Here is a 20,872-nt window from a genome sequence, read left to right as displayed (position 1 = left end):
AAATTGAGACGAGTTTGATATAGTTTATGCCATAAAACAACCTATTTATAGGTGTGTTAAGGATAATCAAATGGCTGTAATATCATCCAGATCTTTTCTGAAAATTATAGGAAATTAAGTTTTTATGTACCAATGTGCGGAAATTGAAGATATTACATCCATAAATTTAGCTATTTAATTATACTTGTGAAGTTGTGATTAGTCTCTTTGTATGTAGAACGGATTGCCTACTATCTTTCCAAAATAATTAATGGTCAAACAAATATTATGGTATATTCCTTAAATTATATCTATCAATTAGTCCATCAATCAATTATAATTTTGATGTAACTGTTTGTAGTTAATTAGCATAAACTCATCCCAAGTTCAATGTTACACGGTTTTCAAATTTACTAGCAATAATCTCGTGGATGCATAAACACCATTTATATTAATAATTCAAAATGAAATCAATTTATGAAATAATAATTTGTGAGCATATCTATATCTATCTATCTAATAATAAACTCAATTTTCTGTTTTTCCATATTTTTTTTGAAAATTAATTGTATTAAATGTTAAATAAATTAAGTTTTCATAATTTTATCACATTGCTATCAATATTATGTACTGTAAAATTTGTCACAAAGTCAAATGATTTGGAGCCAAAATTTAGGCATTATATTTATATTTGAAAACCTTTCCTCAATATTTGCTACTATTAGAATTGGAGAATTAATTCCTTGTTATCATCTAACTGGATACGCGAATATATATAGGAATAGGAATGGTTACAATGAAATTCCTCGTAGAGGTGGTCTCCTGTACACTCGGGTGTACCGTACACTCGGATTGTACCTGATTCGAATTCTGATCCAATTGAACTATCTTGACCCATTTGTTTTTTCTTGAAATGACACTAATACTAACACTATTTTGTTTTACAAATGACACTATTTCGAAAATAACACTAACGCTATTTTGTTTTACAAATGACACTATTTCGAAAATAACACTAACGCTATTTTGTTTTACAAATGACACTATTTCGAAAGTGACACTAACACTATATTGAAATGACACTAACACTATATCGAAATAACACTAACACTTGATATTCGGGTAGGATAGTCCAGTTGGGTCAGATTCGAGTCAGGATCCGGGTCGGGTACGATCTGTACACCCGGGTATACAGAAGATTTTGTGTACCTCATATATGATCAGATCTTAAATTGATTTTTAGGTGTTAGATTTAAGAGTTAATATATAAAAGTGTCCACTTTCATATTGTAAAATTAAAATTTGTCCACATATATAAAAACTTTAAAATTTGGCCAGATTTTATGTAAAAATACAATTTTACCCTTAACATAAAAAATAAAAAAATGGCCACCAACCCTCCCTCCCTCTCTCACGCGTCATTCTCTCCATCCTCTCTCTCTTTCTCTCACGCATCCTCTCTCTCTCTCGCTCCTGCGGTGGCCGACAAGAAATGCCGCCGTCTATCTCCACCGCCTTCATCTCCATCGACGTCGCCGCCTTCATCTCCATCGACGATGCCGTCTATCTCCACCCCCGTCTATCTCCATCGCCTTCATCTGTATCGACGCCGCCGGCCTTCATCTCCATCGACGTCGCCGCCAACCACCTTCTGCAATTCAAGTGGCAAAAGGAAGACAAATTCCTCTCTCTCTCTACACACACTCTCTCTCTCTTCAATTTGATGTTTGGTTTGACGGTTGGAAGCAATTGCATCGATTATACATGAAAATTACATGTCTTTTTCTTGTAATTTGTATTCAGTAGCATAGCTTGAAATTTTGGGTTTTTAATAGAGAGAAGGGGGTTAAATTAATCTATGTGTACAGGATTTGAATGTATGTGATTCCTACATCGTAATTCTCGAATAAAATTAGGATTCAGCATGGCAGTGGTGATGATTCCGCCACCGATGATGCAGGCGCAGTTGACGGCGATGGCGGCCGCTCCGGCGGTGATCCCCCGGGCGGTTCATGGCATATCGTCGGCGTGGTGATGGACAGGAGCAAGCTCTATGAATTTTTTTGTTGATTCGCAATCTGAATTGGTGTGTTCAATTTCTCTGTGTGTGTGAACCCACGCTGCTCTCACAATTTGTTTAGTTAAGATGTCCATTTTTATTATTTGATCAACCATAACCGAGATTACTACCTACCTGGAATGAATAATAAATTGTGTAATCAGTATAACATGGAGAAATAAAAAAATAAAAAAATGATGAATGTTCTTGAATTCACAACCTAATGTTCTTGATTTCACGAGTAGATTTATGAATTCACAACTTAATATTCTTGAATTTACAACCAAATCTATAAATTCACAATCAAAATAAATTACAGTTTTAATTGTGAATTCAAACTTTAAAAACTCAAATTCACAACTACTTGAATTAACAACCAAAATAAATTCTAGTTGTGAATTAAATTCAAGTTGTGAATTCGACTTATTGTGAATTCACAACCAACATAAATCTGGTTGTGAATTCAATTTTGGTTGTGAATTCATTTGTTGTGAATTCACAACCAAAAAATTCTAGTTGTGAATTAATTTTTGGTTGTGAATTCGACTAGTTGTGAATTCACAAACAAAAAATTCTGGTTGTGAATTCGACTGGTTGTGAATTCTCAATTCACAACCAAAAAATTTTGGTTGTGAATTCACACTGGTTGTGAATTGCGGGATTTTTTAAAGGGGTGATGTAAAGTGGCCATTTTTTTAATTTTTAATGTGGAAGGGTATTTTGGTAACAGTGGCAATTTTTTAATATTTTTATCTTAGTGGACAATTTTTAATTTTACAATATGAAAGTGGCCATTTTAAAAATCTACTCTAGATTTAATATATCATATTATTGATATTTATCTTTGGAGGGGAATTTTTTTATGTGAGTTCGAATCTTAGAGAAAGTTAAAATCCGTCCATGAATTAAAGTCCCATTTCATGTTCGGCACGAAGACTAAGAAAACTGATAAAGGTGTTGTAAGTTAAATATAAGGATAGTTAACTAAAGTGATAAAGTAGTTGACTAAAGTGTTAAAGGTGTTGTGTGATGGGTCCACTAGTGATAAAGTGTAATTAATAAATATATAATATAAAAATGATAAAGTTGTTGTAATTAAGGTGGGTCCATTAGTGACAAATATTAGTAAATATAGGAAAAGAAGAAGAGTAAAAAAATACAAAAAACACAATAGAGCTTTAATTAATGGACAAAAATTTAAGTGCAAGTACGTGGACGGAGGGAGTACTAATTTTTTAAATATCATTATTCAACATTATATACTGACTTATTCAACATTTTATACTAGCTTATTCATTATTCACACTTCTCACTAAAAATAACAATCTCACTAGATACTATTCACACATAAAAAAGAATTTTTAATAAATATTTTTTTATAAGTGTAAAAATTATATTTCATTTGATGAATAACATTTATCATTTTAATATATTTTTTGAACTAACTATCGGATATTTAAAAAAAAAAAAATTATAATGCTATTTAGTAAAACTATTTAATAGTATTAAAAATTAATAAAACTATTTAGTAATTTTTTATTTTTTAATTCTAAATTATTAAATTTACATAATAAAGAATAGTAACTTATGTGGATGAAAGGTCCTAATGGATACTACTACTTAAAAAAATATTAAAATATATTCCCTCCGTTCTAATAATAATGTTACAGAGAAATGGAGCATGCAAATTAAGAAAATATTGATGAAGTAAATGAGGACAGAGATAGAGAGAGTAGTGAAAAAGTAAAAAAAGATAAAGTAAATGACGAGAGATATAAAGAGTAGATAAAGTAAGTTGAGTAAAACATAAACCATAATAGACAAAACAATTTTTTTATAAAAGAAGCCTATTTTATAATAGGACAAATAGCGTCAAAATCCCTTAAGTTTGGCGCGATTCTCGTTTTTCCTCTGACCTAAAAATCTCGCGTTAAAATTCACGATCCTTGCTCTAATTCTCGTTTTTTCCTTAGTAACATTTTCTGGCTATTAATTAGATGACGTGTCATCAACGTGGCGAGTAGATTAATTAGAAGATAAACGGCGTCGTTTTGCGTCTGAATTAAATAACCTAATAGCGTCAAAATACCTAAAGTTTGACGCGATTCTCATTTTTCCCTTGACCTTAAAATCTCACGTGAAGGAACTGCATGATGAGTTAACATCCAATACATTTATAAAATTTGTGGGAAAATGGAGTTTTAACTTGAGTGTGAATGATCGGAAAATAAACAGAAAAAGATGAAGAACTCAAAATACCGAAAAACAAGAACACATCCATAAATCTTTCTTTTCAAGTTAAAATTATATCGTCTCCCTTTAGAATGACTACAATGAACTATTTATAGTGCAGATACAAAGGGGTACAATCGTAAATTTGATGAATGCCCACGTACACTGCATTGCATGGTGCCTAACTAACTACTTATTGGAGCATACTAATAATAAAACTAATTGATCAGCTTTTGTCGGGTGTCGCTATCTTTCCAAGGATACGTGGTTGTCGAGGCTGAGGTAGTATTGGTTTGGCTTGGCTCACGGTTGCTGCATTGTCTCCTTACAATTAACCAACGCCGCCTTATTTGACAACGCCGACTGATTTGACGACGTCACCTTATTGTCAGCGCTGACTTCCTTGTCAACGCTGGTCTTCATAAATCGGTCAGCCTTGCATTTCTAGTTATTTCGCCGTAAATTCTCTGCACACTTATAAAAAGAAATATAATCAGTTAATCTTTTCTTTAAACGAAATATTATCAACGCTGATGTATACTTTGCTCCTCATCACTACAGAGCAACACCAACATATTCTCCGACGCCGGATCAGACGTCTGTTGGGTTAGAAACGAGAACGAATCTGTTGTAAACTCTGCAACAATTTAGAGCAGTGATCAACACTATCTTATACGTCTTCCATATTGTATAAAAACCCTAGTATAAAGAGAGAGAGAGAGAGAGAGAGAGAGAGAGAGAGAGAGAGAGAGAATGATGGGTCCATTGTCCTCAACACGCCACCTCTCTTTCCAGTCATCTCTTAGCCGCCGGACTTGCACCGCTCCTCCTATCCCTACGATATGCTCATCTTCCGCCCCTCCGATTCCATTGCCAACGCACCTTCGGCTGTTCTCAGCTTCGAGGCAGAGTGTTGGCAATTCTTCATATTCAAATTTTTGTATTCAAATCTGAGAGTGTTTTGGGTATTTTTTTTGTGAGGAACCCTAATTTGAAGAGGGATTTCAGTTCGATTTCATTTAATCCCCAAACAAAATATAAAATGACGACGTTTAATGTTATGACTTAAACACGGTCGTTCAATTCGCCGGAAAATTAAGCCTACGTGAATTTCCGATTGCCATGTTAAGCATAAGTTTGGGGAAAAATTAATTTTATGGGAAAATTGATAATCGGCATCAAGTTTATGGATTTTAACGCAAGATTTTTAGGCTAGGAAAAAAACGAGAATATTTGCCCTTTATAATAGCTATAGATATAGATATAGATTATATAGATTTGTTCATTAACAAAAGATAGAAAAAACCTCACTCTAGATACACTAGTATACTATACATATATAATAATCAAGTTTGAAAATTTCTTAGCAAAATATTTAATCTCTCCATTGCCCATGTCTATCAAGTCTGCAAATTTATTTAAATCCTCAGTAAAAGTTCTGAAGTGCAAGGACGGGTTTTCTGAATATTGATGAACAGAAAATACAAACTACGTACAACAGAATTTAGTAATGTCTAAAATGCCTCTATAAATACGTAACCTTATAGAGAAATGTACATCATCAAGAATTATCTAAACATATATCAGTCTTTCTACATTCTTTTTCTTATTTTCAAGTTCATCAATTCCCTTTTTTTTTTTTGTTCTTAATTAGTATCAATCATGGCAAAAAATATTATGTTACTGTGCCTAGTAGCCTTGTCTTTTGGTTTTCTTGCATATGCATTTGAGCCTAGCCCTTTGCAAGATTTCTGTGTAGCTGATACGTCCAGCTCAGGTAATTGAATAAACAAGCAATTCCAGCAATTCAATTGGTTCTAATCTAAAGATTTTTTCCCCTTCTTTGGGTGGCCAAGCCATTATTTGTTAGACTCTGCCTAGCCAAATGATGTTCCATACTTGCATATTGTATTTTTTAGTTTATTAATAGGATATTCGATTAAAAATTAAAAATTTCAGCACTGTAATAAAAATCTCATTAAACTCATATTTTTTGGTTAATTTTCAGCAAGAGTGAATGGGCATGTCTGCAAGAACCCTGGATCAGTTGGCGCTGAGGACTTCTCCTTTAGCGGCCTGCATATGCCCGGCAACACCTCCAACCCTAACGGCTCGAGGGTGACCCCGGTCACTGTTGCCCAGTTGCCGGGGCTCAACACCCTCGGAATCTCCATGGTGCGCATTGACTACGCTCCGTGGGGAATCAACCCTCCCCACACTCACCCCAGAGCCACTGAGATCTTGGCTGTCATTGAGGGTTCACTTGAAGTAGGGTTTGTGACCTCCAATCCCGACAATAGGCTCATCACAAAGACCCTTCAGAAGGGCGACGTTTTCGTGTTCCCGATTGGACTCGTTCACTTCCAGCGCAATGTGGGGACTAAAAATGCAGTTGCCATAGCTGCATTGAGCAGCCAGAACCCTGGAGTCATCACCATTGCTAACGTTGTTTTCGGGTCGAAGCCCGATATTAGTAGCAATGTTCTTGCCAAGGCCTTCCAGATCGAGCAGAGTGTTGTGTATCATCTCCAGGCCACATTCTAGGAGAGCAGATTTCGTGCTCTGTTTTGCCGTTTATTTGCTTTGCCGTGTCACATATGTTTCTTTTTCTTTCTTTTCTTGCTTGATTTCGGCAAGTAATTTTTTTTAATGAGTGATGTGATAGCTATAAGTCCACATTGTAATTGGTTTCAATCTGTTATTTCTATTCAAAGAAGCTAGTGATATTCTGTTGTATGTGGTAATATTATACTCCCTCTCGAGCTTTATTGATCCTCCTTAAGATAAAAAGAGATTTGTTATGTTGAAACTTGATGTTTTAGTGATCAACGTTATTTTATTTGAGAATATAATTGTTATGTTGCACAGTCAAAATTGTAGTAATTTGAATTTGATCATTAATTAGTCGAATAGAGAAATATATATCAAAGATTCAAAATGTAGTAAAAGAAAGTACACAAATTCAACATAAACTAACAAGTTTAAATAGAGTAGTGTAAAATGGAAAGGATTTTCCTTTAAATTCTAAAGTCATGTTTTGTTTTCTGAGAGCTAGAATCAACTCCGAATCCAAATGCAAAAAACTATCTTAAACACTGGATTCATATAAAAAACAAACTAACAGTGCAAAAATGAGTATCAAATTATTTAAAATGAGAGTCCCCAATTGCAAAAGTATAAAATTGAGTTTCATCTCCAATTGTATCTAAACGAGATAAGATTAAAATTTTGCGAAGTTAATGAACAAACGGTTTTTGAAACACTTGAGGAAAGTGAGAATCTTGCCTGGTTTTTGCTTATGTAAAGGATGATAAGATTTTGTGTCTAAAACTCCATCCCACCCGTCCACGATAATAATGTGATATTTTTATCATCTTTATTTGTCCATAATAAGTGTAGTTTTTTTGTTATAGGACATATGCTCTTATAATTTTTTACTTCATTCATAAACAATATTTACAAAAAATCAATCTCACAAAATCACATATAAATTACCTAAGAAAGCAATTTTGGTAGATTCATTTCTCCATTATATAACGTTTATATTTTATACACTTATATAAGAGTGTTTTTATTCTAGCCAACCCCTATATATATATATATACTCTCTCCGTCCGCGATATCGTTTGCATATTGTAGACGACGCGGGTTTTGAGAAAAATGGTGGATATTGTAGTAAGTGGAGTTTGGATCCCACTATTCTTGTGAGTGGAAGTTTGTAGATCATATTTCTATAAATGGAAGTGGAAACGATATCGCGGACGGACCAAAATATATAGCAAATATGGAAACGATATCGCGGACGGAGAGAGTATTTTTTTTAACTGTGTCCTCCAATCTACATCACACTTATCATGAACAGAGAGAGTATTAACATCTCAAAATTTAGAGAATTAAAAAAAATCCTGTCTCGTTTTTCTGATTTGATTTTCTATATATATTCAAATGTTATTAAATTAATATGGAATTTAGTCGATCAACACCAAATTTACAATTCTTTACGTAATCAAAACTCGGGTAGATTCTCACTTTCCTTAACTCAAAATCTTAATCTTGACACGTAACAATTTATTCATGAGCGCCATTTGGAATTCAGCACAATTTTGAATTATTCAACTGATGGACGGGGAGCATATAAAAATATGGATTAGCCATTATAGATTATAATTGTATATATAATTAATTATCAGTTTCGACCATTATCAAATATTGAATCAGTCATATATCCTCCAATTTAAACTTGCAAACACAAGCCGCCCTCAAAGTTTGCAAATTCTAATTAATATTTTTGTGGAACATTTCCTAAGTATGAAGACGGCTTTCCCAAGTATTGATCAACAGTAAAGACAAGTGTAAGACAATTCAATATTGCACGCAAGCTCTATAAATTCTGAGCTCCACTACTTAGCTTTCACAACTAAACACATCCCACTCTGAAATTTGCTCAAGTTCAGTTTCTCTTAGTTTGATCGATCATGGCGATGAACATCCTCTTGATTAGCGCGATCGCCCTATCTTTCACCTTTCTTGCACTCGCCTTCGAGCCGAGCCCATTGCAGGATTTCTGCGTCGCAGATCCTACCAGCTCAGGTGATCATCTGCTCGAAAATGATATTTCATCTTTCTATGCATTTTCATATCTTTTCCATGTATACTTAATAAATTATTTGATACTAAAATTAAGTACTAATTAATGTGTGGTCACTTTCAGCAAGAGTGAATGGCCAAGTTTGCAAAAACCCTGCTTCAGTTGTAGCAAACGACTTCTCCTTCAGCGGACTGCATATGCCCGGGAACACCTCGAACCCTAACGGCTCGAGGGTGACCGCAGTCACAGTAGCCCAGTTGGCGGGGCTCAACACCCTCGGAATCTCCATGGTGCGCATTGACTACGCGGCGTGGGGAATCAACCCTCCCCACACTCACCCGAGAGCCACCGAGATCTTGACGGTCATTGAAGGTTCACTTGAAGTAGGGTTTGTGACCTCCAATCCTGACAATAGCCTCATCACAAAGACCCTTCAGAAGGGCGATGTTTTCGTGTTCCCGATCGGACTCGTTCATTTCCAACGCAATGTGGGGACTAAAAATGCAGTTGCCATAGCTGCATTGAGCAGCCAGAATCCAGGAGTGATCACCATTGCCAACGCTGTTTTCGGGTCGAAGCCCGACATTAGTAGTGATATTCTCGCCAAGGCCTTCCAGGTTGATAAGACTGTTGTGGATCAGCTCCAGACTAAATTCTAGGATTCCGCCATGAACTCAAATCAACCAATCAGATTTCTCTCTTCTAAATCATATTTGGTCTGAGTTTTATTGTGTGATTTGTTGTTGTAGTTTTCTTAATTTCCTTAATTAGCTTTTTCTGCGTGTGTAACAGGTTTTTATTTTCTTGTTGTTTGATGCTTGAATAGGAAAAAATTTCTTTGATTCTCTATTGTCACGGTTTTGCATTGGATCTTTTATTCAGAGAAGCTGGTGAAATTGCATGTGTTGTATGTGAACGTCGATCTCCAAAATTCATCAATGTAGATTTTCTTATACTTTCTAATGTGATATCTCGTATTGCATTTGTTGATGATTAATACTATGTGGCAATATCAAAAATCTAAAATTTAAGTGTGCATGTGTTGATCTAGCGGCAAATGATTAATGCCCCAAGGTCCTGGATTTGAGTCTATCATCGTGCGGTCTTTAAATTTTTTTATTTAATTGTGGTATAATTTATCAAAAAAAATAATCTAAAATTTAGAATTTATATAAGGGTTAATAGCTGAAAAATACATGAACTTTCATCAAATTTGCATATTGCACATGACCTTAAAAAATAGCCCCAAAATACACCACATTTTAATTTAATTGCAAATTGCACCCGCGTTGACTATCACCTTGATCGGTGGTGATGTGGCTGTCGGATTTTGTTGACGTGGACAATTTTCCAATGTAGGAATACGACGTCGTTTTGTTGTTACATTACAACATCCAAAACGACGTCGTTTCGTGAGTATAATTAAAAAAAAAATTAAAAAAGGAAGAAATATGGGTCATCTTCTCCCGAGCAATCGCCGACTCGCCGAGATCCATCCACCTTCATCTTCCATCTCCGACTCGCCGAGATCCATCCGCCGCCTCACCGCCATCCTCCATCCTCCATCTCCGCCCATTTCCCTGAACAATGGCCGACCAATTTGTGCATTAGGGCTTTCGTGAGATTTGGAACTGTAATCATAAATTCTGCAAATCTGGCAAACGGAATTAGGGCTGCTGCTAATTTGCCCAGACTCGCCGCGCCGGATCGCAGAAGGAGTGCGGCGGACCGACGCTCCAGTCAAAAATCAAAGACCGAAATCCCCAATCGATTTCTCATCTCCATCGACTTGGACCTATTCTGAGGCACAATCAGAATCGAAACCTCACCTTCTTCGATGGTTTGGTTGGTGGAGGCGATGGACCAGAGGAGGCGCGAATTGGGGTTTGTTGTTGTGTGGTGTGTGTGGGTCGAAGAAGGTGAGAGGTGGCGGTGGCTCTGCCACTGATAGGGGCGGCGTCTCGTCGCCGAGGGTAAAAAGGGGGAAATCCCCAGATCTGGCGGTGGCGGCGGAGGGCTGCAGCCATGGCACTCCTGGCGGTGGAGGAGGATGAAGGTGGCGACGTTGTTGTGGGTCGGAGAAGTGAGAGGCTTGTGGCTTGACTGGAGGGGTTTGGCGAAATGGGATTGCGGTGAAGAGGGTCAAGATGATGAGGAGAGATGAGGTTAGGAGAGAGAAGTCGAGATCCAATGTAGAGATCCATTTCTTATGGTGCAGAGACTTTGTTTTTTCTATGTAGAGATCCAATGTTTTTGAGCTTGATTTGGCAGACACAAGGTGAGAGGTGGAGGTGGCGGTTGAGTGGAGGTGAAAGAGGGGAGGTCACGGCGTAGCTGCTCCTCGCCGGAGAAGCAGGGAGGCGAACAGTGTTGCATTTTTTTATTTTTTATTTTGAGTAAATTCTTCAAAATATCAAAACGACGTCGTTTTGCCCACGTGGCTTGCCAGCGTATAAAAAAAGACACGTAATATGCCATGTAATGTCCACATAATCACCGGTCAAACCTATTTCTCGCCGGAAATTTCGCCGTGTGCAATTTGCAACAAAATTAAAAGGTGATGTATTTTGAGGCTATTTTTGAAGCTCATGTGCAATTTGCAAATTTCGTGAAAGTTCGTGTATCTTCCGGCTATTAACCCTTTATATAAAACATCTTAATATTCGATAATATTAAATCACGGAAATTGTCACATTTCCTTCATCTAAGTAAGCAATAGGAGATATCACCAGGGACAGAATTAGATTTTACAAATGGACGGTCAAATTGAAATTTTGTATTTAACAAGAAGTTGAAACAGATAAAATTACATTTGTGCATGCATATAAAAATTGAGAAAAATACAAAATACAATAATATTAAAAAAAAATTGCTCGGGCGACGACCAAGACATTTCCAACTTTGGCTCCGCCCTCAAATGTCACACAAATTGGAATAGATGAATTTATATTGAAATTCAGTCGAAGTGAAAATTCCGACATATTATGATTGTACCAATTTTATTGCGATTAAACAAAATGGTAATATATATAGTTTAGTTAAAACGATCCACTAAACATCGATCAGCCATTTTGTTCTGCTCAAGCTTCACAGTGAATCTGGTTATTTTGCGGAACACTCTTGTAGCGAAGTATCTATTTCAGCCATGGTGTCATGTCATCCCCAATTTAAAACTTTTTTTGAAGATCTTCCACAATTTTTTCATCCAGTAAAAACGCCCTCGAAAGATAAGCGGTATCGATGGGCGGCGTGGCCCCGAAAATGCCGCCGGGAACGAACAGGAAGCCGGGACTCTGGCTGTTGAACGCCACCAAGGCGACGGCGTTCCCCTTGCCGACATTACGCGCGTAATGGACGAGGCCGACGGGGACAACGAAGACGTCGCCCCTCCCAACAACTTTGCTGAAATGCTTGTTGTACGAGGTAACGAACCCGATCTCCATGGAACCTTCTAGAACTGTCACCAGCTCCGTCGCCCTGGGGTGGATGTGCGGCGGAAAAAAAACCATTCCGCCGCAAATCCACGCGCAGCAGTATCATGCCCAGCGTGTTGAGCCCCGGTATCTGGTCCACGGCCACCGCCGCAGAGGCCGACCCCGTCGGGTTCGACGTGTTTCCGGCCAGATGAAGTCCCCTGAAGAAGAAGTCGTCGGCTTCCACCTTCGCCGGGTCCTTGCATGGTCGCGCACCACTAAATCTTGCTGAAAATTAATTAATTAATTAATTACGACTAATTAATTTAATATGACGAGCATGAGGGTGTTTGGCTGAGCTTATAAGCTCCTCAAAACAGCCTATAAGTTGTTTAAGAGCTTATAAGCTCATTCAAAGTGTTTGGCAAAATAAGCTACTCAACAGCTTATAAGCTCCAAGAGCTTATAAGCTCCTCAAAAAATAAGTTCCTCTACCCCAACTTATTTTTTTATAATCTCATATGCAACAATCTTTTTACAAATATTTTTCAACTATAATTTATTAGTTCCATCATATATCATTTAAGTTTATTTTTCTTCGATTTTCTCTTTCTAAAAAAATATTTTCTCTCTCTAGCAAAAAAATTCTCTCTCTAGCTTATAAGCTCAATTATCCAAACACTTTGACAACTTATAAGCTCTTAAAAATTACATCATATAAGCTCTTGAAACATCTTATAAGCTCCAAGAGCTTATAAGCTCTTTAAAATAAGCTTTGCCAAACACCCTCATAATGATCGATAATGTAAAACTATGATATAATTTAATGCGACAATTAAGCGTCACATTAATGATAAAGAAGCACGGATTACCTGAGCTTGTGAGATCTGCAACGCAGAAATCCTGTAGAGGATTTGGATCGAAGGCGAAGGTGATGAAGCACAAGAAATTTAGAGAAAGAGCGATAAAAATGATGAATTTGATAGTCATTCTAGTTTACTTACTGTAGAATGTACGTAGCAACCTATTTTATACGTGTTGAAATCTTCAACCAAAAATGACGATTAATCATAAAAAAAATTATTTTTTTTAATTTCAATTGGTTAGTGGAGTATAAGATACAAACATGAAATGCTCTAAATTTTTAGTACTCTTTGGAATGTTGTGGTATTGTCTTAATCTCCTTTTCTTTGGACGCGCGTCTTAATTAATCTCCTTTATAGTGTGTGTGTACCATATATATTCCTCCATTATCACATATATATATATATATAATAGGGAAATTTTTGTGTACCATATATATTCCTCCATTATCACATATGCACAATTAAAATTCCATGATAGGATGGTGAGAGTTGGTCAAAAGATAATTCATTTCTTCATTATTTAATCGCGCTCATAAAATGACAATATAAATGGAATTACAGCACATGTGAGTTATTCTGGTGGATGGAAACAAGTAAAAAACAACAAAACTAAGGGCCAATTAAACACCATAATAAATAATCAAAAATTGAAAAATACAAAAAAGAATTAAGAAAACAAATGTGAAAAGAATACCATAGAAGAAAAGGACAACAAAAACAAACAAAGGAAGATATATGATTAATGGTAAATAAGTGGCTGCCTGCGTTGACATCGTGGGCCATGGGTTGAGCACTTGAGCTCCACTTTTTGGGGTCTGAATTTGATCTCCTATGCTACAATGGGATTGTAATTAAGCCCATGCTTGGTTAGGTGTTTTTAGAGATTGGAAATAGATTCAATTAATTAAATTTATTACTTGTTGTTTGGTTTGAATATTAGATTAATCATTACTTTTATTTGAGGGTAACCTAATCACCCAATTTATTACTACTTAAAATAGAGGAAAACAAAAAAAAAAAAGGAATCCCTTACTAATGATTTATTTCCATTGTTTAACCAAATACTCAATAAAAATAAGGGTTAATGGCACCTAAATTACTCAACTATTTCCAAATTCTGGTTTGGCCATCATACTTCAATGTCTGTAAAGGAAAATACTAATCTTTCAATTTAATCTGATTTTGCGACTTCGCCCATTTTCTGGCGAATACATTGATGACATGGATGACTGGAAATCCAACGTGGACACGCCGAACGCATGTTGAAACACAGTCGTTTTAATTGACTAAAAACGATGTCATTTATCATTTCTTTTATAGTTCCCGTTACATTTCTTTTACAGCCACCGCCGCCGCTGCTTCTTCTCCGGCAAGTCCGTCGGCGGCCCCCCAACGACGTCCCACGCTTTTTACTGCCCTTCCCCCTCCTCGATATCTTCATCTCTCCTCCTTTGGTCGGAAAGCAGCGTAACGGCCACCGCTAGTGCTGCTCTTCCCTTTCTCCAGATCTGGCGATGCTTTTTGCCCTCTCTCCGCTGGCCGCCGTGGCACAGTAGCGCCCAACGGCGTTATCAGACGACTCCGACCCTCCGTCTCTCCAGCTGTCCAGAAGCCATTCCCCCAAACGAGAACTCACAGACTAATTCTTCTTGAGGCGAGCCGACCACGCTGCGCACCACCGCTCTCCCTTCAACAACAGTTGCTCCATCGTAAGCGGAGTGTGGAATAGGGTTTTGGATAGGTCCAAGTTCTTCGTGGCGCTGGAGGTGGTGGTGGCGACGGCGCTCGGCCATGAGCCGCGGTCGTGGAGCGACACCATAAAAATCAGGGACAAATTGAAATGGTGTTATATTATTTAATCAATCGCATAGCTTTGATTAAAAATTTCAGAAACACAGAACTCCCAAATCAAAAATCTTTTTACATCTGTGAAATTCTTTATGTTGCCTTCAGTAAGTGTGAGGGTCGAGGAAATAATTGGGGGAGGGGAGGCTGCCAGCGCTCTATGTGTGCCTGCAGCCGCTGACCACTCACGGCCAAGGCAGATGGAGTCGGAGCAAGGTAGCGCAGACAAAGGCGACCGGAGGCGGAATGACGCGACCCGAGGCTGTGGTGATTGATTGGGGATCTAAGGCTCGACGGCAACTCTGTCGTCATTTCATCTGGAGCATGAAGACATGATATACAAAGAGAGAGAGAGAGAGAGAGAGAGAGAAGGGAGGTCAGAGGGAGATCCAGTCAGCTCGCTACCTGGACGCCAACTGGGCGCCACCTCGCTTAAATTTGGACACGTATGCAGATTTCCTAATTTGCCCTTGTCGGAAATTGAACGGAAAACTTAAATCAGATCAAATTGAAAGATTAGTATTTTCCTTTACAGACATTGAAGTATGGTGGCCAAACCAGAATTTGGAAATAGTTGAGTAATTTAGGTGCCATTAACCCTAAAAATAATGATTATTATTATCATTCCACTCCTTTATTTGATTCCATTTTCTTTTCATTCCTCTACTTGAACCAAACGAGCACTAAAGTGTGAATCGCTTAATTAGAGCATTCACGTCGAGTTTACTCATCATCCGCCTGCACGAGTCAATCTTAACGATAAATAAGCCAATGTAAGGCGGGATAATTCGAGGCATGATTCATATGGATGAACTTGACTCATAATTTTTTTAGAGGCAACGCCCTAATATAGCCAAAACCTTTTAGTCATAAGAAATTCTAGTCATACAAATAAAAATATGAAAATAATAATATTTCTGACTAAAATAATTTTTTAGCGTGTAACAATGTAAAATACACTATTATACACTTTTTAGAAGCCTGTTACACACTTTCTCTCAAGTCACACACTTTTACGTTATTATACACTTTTGTGAAAAAATGTGTAACAGTGTAAAATACACTATTATACGATTTTCGCGATTATTACACGATTTTTGAGAAGGTGTGTAACAGTGTATTTTACACTGTTACACACTTTTTCACAATTACACGATTTTACGTTATTACACATTTTTGTGAATGAGTATAATTGTACATTTACATTAAAAAATGCTAGATTTTCATATTTTTATTTGGATGGACACTTTTTTCTTTTTATATACAAGAAGGGCTAATTGAACTCATCAACTTATTTTTTTATGTGTAATATTTGTAGGCTCGAGTCAGCTTGACCGATTGATGTAGCATATAAGTGGCTCATCCCAATTAATTTTTATGAGTTAATATGATGAGCCAATTTAATGCAACTTTTGACTCATAAGTGAATCCAAAGCATTAATGAGTTAAATATTTTTTTTTTTGAAACGAAAACCACGAAAAGATTTTATTCCAAATCGCGATGAACAATATCTGTAAGCCAGGCGGGGAAACCTTGCTTCCAGATCATTACACCATCAGACCAAGCAGCGAAATTCGCTAGATTATGAGCGGCTCTATTCGCCTCACGGCGAACATGCCGGAAATCCACAACAATCCTATCTTTAGCAACCACGAAAGCCTCAAACAATTCATCGCTTAAAGAATCCATACCCTTATAATCTTCATGGACCACGTGAATAGCCAACATAGAATCAGAATAGAGCACAATCGGACCGAGATCTTGTTCAAGACAAAAACCAATACCCAAAAGCATAGCATGCAACTCCCCCATCAAAATGGTCTCCGTTCTCCCAACCCGGTGCGCCGCTGCAGCAATTATCGATCCAGTCCAATCTCGAACCAGAAACCCAACACCAGCTGCTCCACTAATATCATGGAAAGAGAAGTCGACGTCCAGCCGAAGGAGACCACGGCGAGGCGGGATCCAGCGGCTGTCTCCCTCCTTCGGTAGCAGCCGGAGGCTGCCAAGAATCTGCAGCTTGGCCTGCTGGAACACCTCCAGATGTTGTTCTCCCCAGGACAAATCATCAAAGAAAGAGGAAGAAGCCGTTCCATGCTTAGCAGCACACAGCCAGCGCCAACAACTCCAAAGTCCCATGCAAAAAAACTCGAAAGAAGCAGCATTAAAAACCTCAAGGAACAGCTTGCATATCTCTTCTAACGTCAATCTCTTGCATTTCTTTATAACAGACCACCAAGGTGACTTCTTCCAAGAATCAGATACCCTCTCACAAAATAAGAGGCAATGGACAGTCGACCCCCAATCACGATTACACCAGGAACACACCTCCGTGGTAGGAATATGATGGCGGACTAAGTTCGAGTCGGTAGCTATTAGATTATTAGTAGCTCTCCACACAAAAATCTTAGCTTTAGGAGGTATGTTAGTCGACCAAAGCTGTCTGTACCATTTCATCTGTTCCTCAGGCGAAGTAGCTGGATGAGGAGTATAAAAATCAGTAGCTAAGAGATATCCCGATTTAACCGAAAAACGCCCTTTCTCATCGTGGATCCAGTACCAGTCATCATCCACCCCAATCCTCGATAAAGGAATAGTTTCAATAGCACACGCCTCAAAAGGGAGAAAGGCAGCCGCAAGTTTAGCCTTACTCCACCTGCTACCATCCATGAAATCCTTGACCAGAACATCCCTCTGATCCCCGGTCGAACAAACAGCAATCCCACTTCCCGCCACTGGAATCCAAGGATCATGAAAAGCTTTAATGGAATTCCCATTCCCTACCCGCCATCGCAAACCACCTTTCAATAAATCTCGCCCCCAAGTAATAGATCTCCAAGAATACGAGGCATTGGATGAAGGCTGCGCTTTAAGAAGATCCCCATCCTTATAATACCGCCCTTTTAAGACTCTTGCCACCAGAGAATTAGGAAATTTTAGCAGCCGCCAAGCTTGCTTTGCTAGCAAAGACTGATTAAAAGCACCAAGTCTTCGGAAACCCAAGCCTCCTTTAGATTTTTGCAAGCATAATTTCTCCCAAGAAGCCCAATGCATTTGCTTACCCGAGTCTGTTTCGCCCCACCAAAAATTCGAACAAGCCCGCTCAATATCCGCACAAACCGCCATTGGGACTTTGAAGCAACTCATAGTATATGTTGGGATTGCTTGGATAACAGACTTAATAAGAATTTCCTTCCCACCAGCAGAGAAAAACTTGTTTTTCCACGAGCTAAGCTTCTTGTAAACCCTCTCCCTGAGATAATCAAACTGGACTTTTTTCTTTCGAACAATAAACGTTGGAAGTCCAAGGTACATAGAATGGCCCGATGTCTCACGAATGCCCAGTGTGTTAACAACCATCTCAATATCTTGCCTAGAAGAGCATGGGCTGAACGAAACCGCCGACTTTTCTAGATTAACAAGCTGTCCCGAGGCACTGGAATACTCCTCCAGAAGGTTCTTGATCGTTCTAACACCAGTCGCCGACGCTTTGAAGAACAAAAGACTGTCGTCGGCGAAGAAAAGATGGGAAATTGCAGGGCTCATCTTAGCCACCTTAATCCCTTCAATCAGTTGTCGTCTCTCATAGTGATAGAGGCCAGCTGACAGACCTTGAGCACAAATCACAAAGAGGAACGGGGACAAAGGACAACCTTGCCGAATGCCACGAGTAGGGACTAAAGAACCATAAACTTTTCGATTAATGACAAACGAGAAAGAGACCGAAGTAACGCAGTCCATAATAATCTCAACCATCCTTCTTGGAAACCCCAATCGGAGCAACATAGCCCTCAAAAAAGGCCACTCAACTCTGTCGTACGCCTTTCTCATGTCTAACTTAGCCGCAGCAAAACCAACCTTCCCCTTTTTTTGATTCCTTGGCCAGTGCATACATTCGTACCCAACCAAAATATTGTCAGAGATCATGCGACCCGGTACAAACGCACTTTGAGAATCATTAATCACACTGCCCAGAACATCCCGAATACGGTTCACCAATGCTTTAGTGACAATCTTGTAAAGAGTATTACATAAGCTTATAGGGCGGAAGTCACTCACTCGGGTGGGTTTCGTGATCTTTGGAATCAAAACAATAAGAGTTTTATTCCACTCCTGAACTTTCCCTCCACCATTCAGCACCTGCAGGACCTCCTTAGTAACCGTACCCCCAATTTCTCCCCAATACTTCTGAAAAAACACCGGAGGAAAGCCATCTGGGCCAGGAGCTTTGTGAGGGCTCATCTGAAAAACAGCATTTCGAACATCATTTTTGGTAAAAGGTGCATCCAGAATTCTAACTTCCTCCTCTCCAAAGTAAGACGAAATTCGAGCTGTGACAGCCTTCACAATGCTCGGTTGTGGGGAATCCGACTTGAACATCTCGGAGAAGTAGTTCTGAACAATTAGCGCCTTCACTTTATCATCTTTCTGCAGCACACCGAGGTTGTCAACCAAAGCAGGAATGTCATTTTTCTTTTTCCTGGCCGAAGCGAAGGCGTGGAAATAAGAAGTATTCCTGTCACCAAAGCCCAACCAATTTGCCCTCGATCTTTGCTTCCAATGTACTTCCTCTGCCTCCAGCATCCTCTCTAAATCAGCCTCCAAAACCTTCAAATCAGCCGACGTACTTTTAGAAGCACCTGCATTAAGAAGTTTAATCCGTTTTTTCCTCAGTTCCTCAATCTTCTTGGTCGGATTATCAAAATCCGAGTTCTTCCACTTTTCAAGGTATCGCTGACACCATTCCAACCGTTGATGAACAGGTAATCCCCCACTGAAACGCCACTCCATAAGGAGATCAGCTGTAAAATTCTTTGCCAACATCCATTTCTGCTCAAAGAAAAATCTCTTAAAACCCCCTTGAGACGAGCCAACTTCCGGTTTTTCCAAGATATACTTCACAGCTCTGTGGTCAGACCCATAAAAGTCGAGCATTTGAGAATCATTAACACCAGAAGAATTCGCCCACTTAGCATTGATCAGAAAGCGATCAATAAGCTCCCAAATAGCCGCCTCGCCCTTCCGCCTATTAGACCAGGAGAAGTCCGCATTTGTTTTAACACTCTTTAAACCACACGCATCAAGAGCAGTTCTAAACCTCTCCATGCAAGCCCACGCACGCTTAGGCCCTCCCTTTTTTTCATGTTGGGAAAGAATCTCGTTAAAATCCCCCCTACAAGCCACGAGAGATCCCCACCATTTTCGCCAAGACGGCGCAACATCTCCCAAGAATGATGTCGTTGGGCCGCATCAGGATGCCCATAAAAACCAGTAAAGCGCCACGTCACGCCATCATTAGAGACCCGACAGTCAATATGTCCCGGAGAATAACTAGAAATAGCCACATCCAGAGGATCTTTCCAAAACAACATGAGGCCTCCACTCGCCCCGTTCGGATTCACCACAAAATGACCATCAAACTCAAGAAAAGACTTCCACCTGTTACACTTATTAGCAATAGTCTTTGTTTCAGAAATAAACAAAAGACTCGGCCTCTCACCGGTCACCAACCGGCGTAGCTCATGGAATGCACGAGGGTGGCCCAATCCTCGTGCATTCCAAACTACGCAATTCATAATGCTCGGCGGGGCTGCCTTGCAGCCTCCGCCGTTAATGCCAACTCAACATCACCATTTTCCTCCTCATCGATCAAGCGGAACTTCTTACATAAAGGAACCTCCATGTCCGCTGTAATCATGGGGCTCCCACACCTTTTTTTCCCCGACGTAACTTCAATATCCATAGTCTCATCACTGCATGGACGTTCTTTGTTTCCTTCTCCATCATCAGTGGACTTACTCCTACCTCGGGAACCAGTCCTCTCTCCAACTCCTCGCACAACCCGACCCTCCCCTCTCCCACCTCTTCCTCCACGACCCCCCCACCCCA

The 20,872-nt window shown here is 38.8% G+C and overlaps 3 protein-coding genes and 1 pseudogene across 3 annotated transcripts; 2 read left to right on the top strand and 2 right to left on the bottom strand.

Moving 5' to 3' along the window:
• The first annotated feature begins 5,925 nt into the window (after positions 1 to 5,925).
• On the top strand, positions 5,926 to 6,966 carry LOC131000825 (putative germin-like protein 2-1). The gene is made up of 2 exons (XM_057926928.1): positions 5,926 to 6,047; positions 6,279 to 6,966. Exons 1-2 carry the CDS (start codon positions 5,933 to 5,935, stop codon positions 6,812 to 6,814), a joined length of 651 nt encoding a protein of 216 aa, XP_057782911.1. The 5' UTR covers positions 5,926 to 5,932; the 3' UTR covers positions 6,815 to 6,966.
• A 1,719-nt stretch (positions 6,967 to 8,685) lies between these two features.
• LOC131000810 (putative germin-like protein 2-1) lies at positions 8,686 to 9,705 on the top strand. Its single transcript, XM_057926904.1, has 2 exons — positions 8,686 to 8,860; positions 8,982 to 9,705. Exons 1-2 carry the CDS (start codon positions 8,746 to 8,748, stop codon positions 9,515 to 9,517), a joined length of 651 nt encoding a protein of 216 aa, XP_057782887.1. The 5' UTR covers positions 8,686 to 8,745; the 3' UTR covers positions 9,518 to 9,705.
• A 1,947-nt stretch (positions 9,706 to 11,652) lies between these two features.
• On the bottom strand, positions 11,653 to 13,406 carry LOC131000804 (putative germin-like protein 2-1; annotated as a pseudogene).
• Positions 13,407 to 16,468: 3,062 nt separating this feature from the next.
• LOC131011108 (uncharacterized) lies at positions 16,469 to 20,726 on the bottom strand. Its single transcript, XM_057938888.1, has 3 exons — positions 20,578 to 20,726; positions 20,161 to 20,422; positions 16,469 to 20,047 (listed from the first exon to the last, which is right to left on the bottom strand). The coding sequence occupies exons 1-3, from the start codon at positions 20,724 to 20,726 to the stop codon at positions 16,469 to 16,471; spliced, it is 3,990 nt and encodes a 1,329-aa protein (XP_057794871.1).
• Between the last annotated feature and the right edge of the window lie 146 nt (positions 20,727 to 20,872).

The sequence above is a fragment of the Salvia miltiorrhiza genome, chromosome 1, assembly GCF_028751815.1.
Source record: "Salvia miltiorrhiza cultivar Shanhuang (shh) chromosome 1, IMPLAD_Smil_shh, whole genome shotgun sequence".
NCBI classification, from domain to species: Eukaryota; Viridiplantae; Streptophyta; class Magnoliopsida; order Lamiales; family Lamiaceae; genus Salvia; species Salvia miltiorrhiza.
The sequence above is the reverse complement of the archived record's forward strand: the minus strand, read 5'-3'. Positions and strand labels throughout refer to the sequence as shown.

Bases quoted from the DNA above. Each gene is read 5' to 3' on its own strand.
- LOC131000825 (XM_057926928.1), top strand. From the start codon at position 5,933: ATGGCAAAAAATATTATGTTACTGTGCCTAGTAGCCTTGTCTTTTGGT. The intron at 6,048-6,278 runs GTAATTGAATAA...GTTAATTTTCAG, and splicing joins AGCTGATACGTCCAGCTCAG to CAAGAGTGAATGGGCATGTC.
- LOC131000810 (XM_057926904.1), top strand. From the start codon at position 8,746: ATGGCGATGAACATCCTCTTGATTAGCGCGATCGCCCTATCTTTCACC. The intron at 8,861-8,981 runs GTGATCATCTGC...GGTCACTTTCAG, and splicing joins CGCAGATCCTACCAGCTCAG to CAAGAGTGAATGGCCAAGTT.
- LOC131011108 (XM_057938888.1), bottom strand. From the start codon at position 20,726: ATGGATATTGAAGTTACGTCGGGGAAAAAAAGGTGTGGGAGCCCCATG. The intron at 20,423-20,577 runs GCAGCCCCGCCG...TAAGTGTAACAG, and splicing joins TTAACGGCGGAGGCTGCAAG to GTGGAAGTCTTTTCTTGAGT. The intron at 20,048-20,160 runs GTAGGGGGGATT...TGTGGTTTAAAG, and splicing joins GTGGGGATCTCTCGTGGCTT to AGTGTTAAAACAAATGCGGA.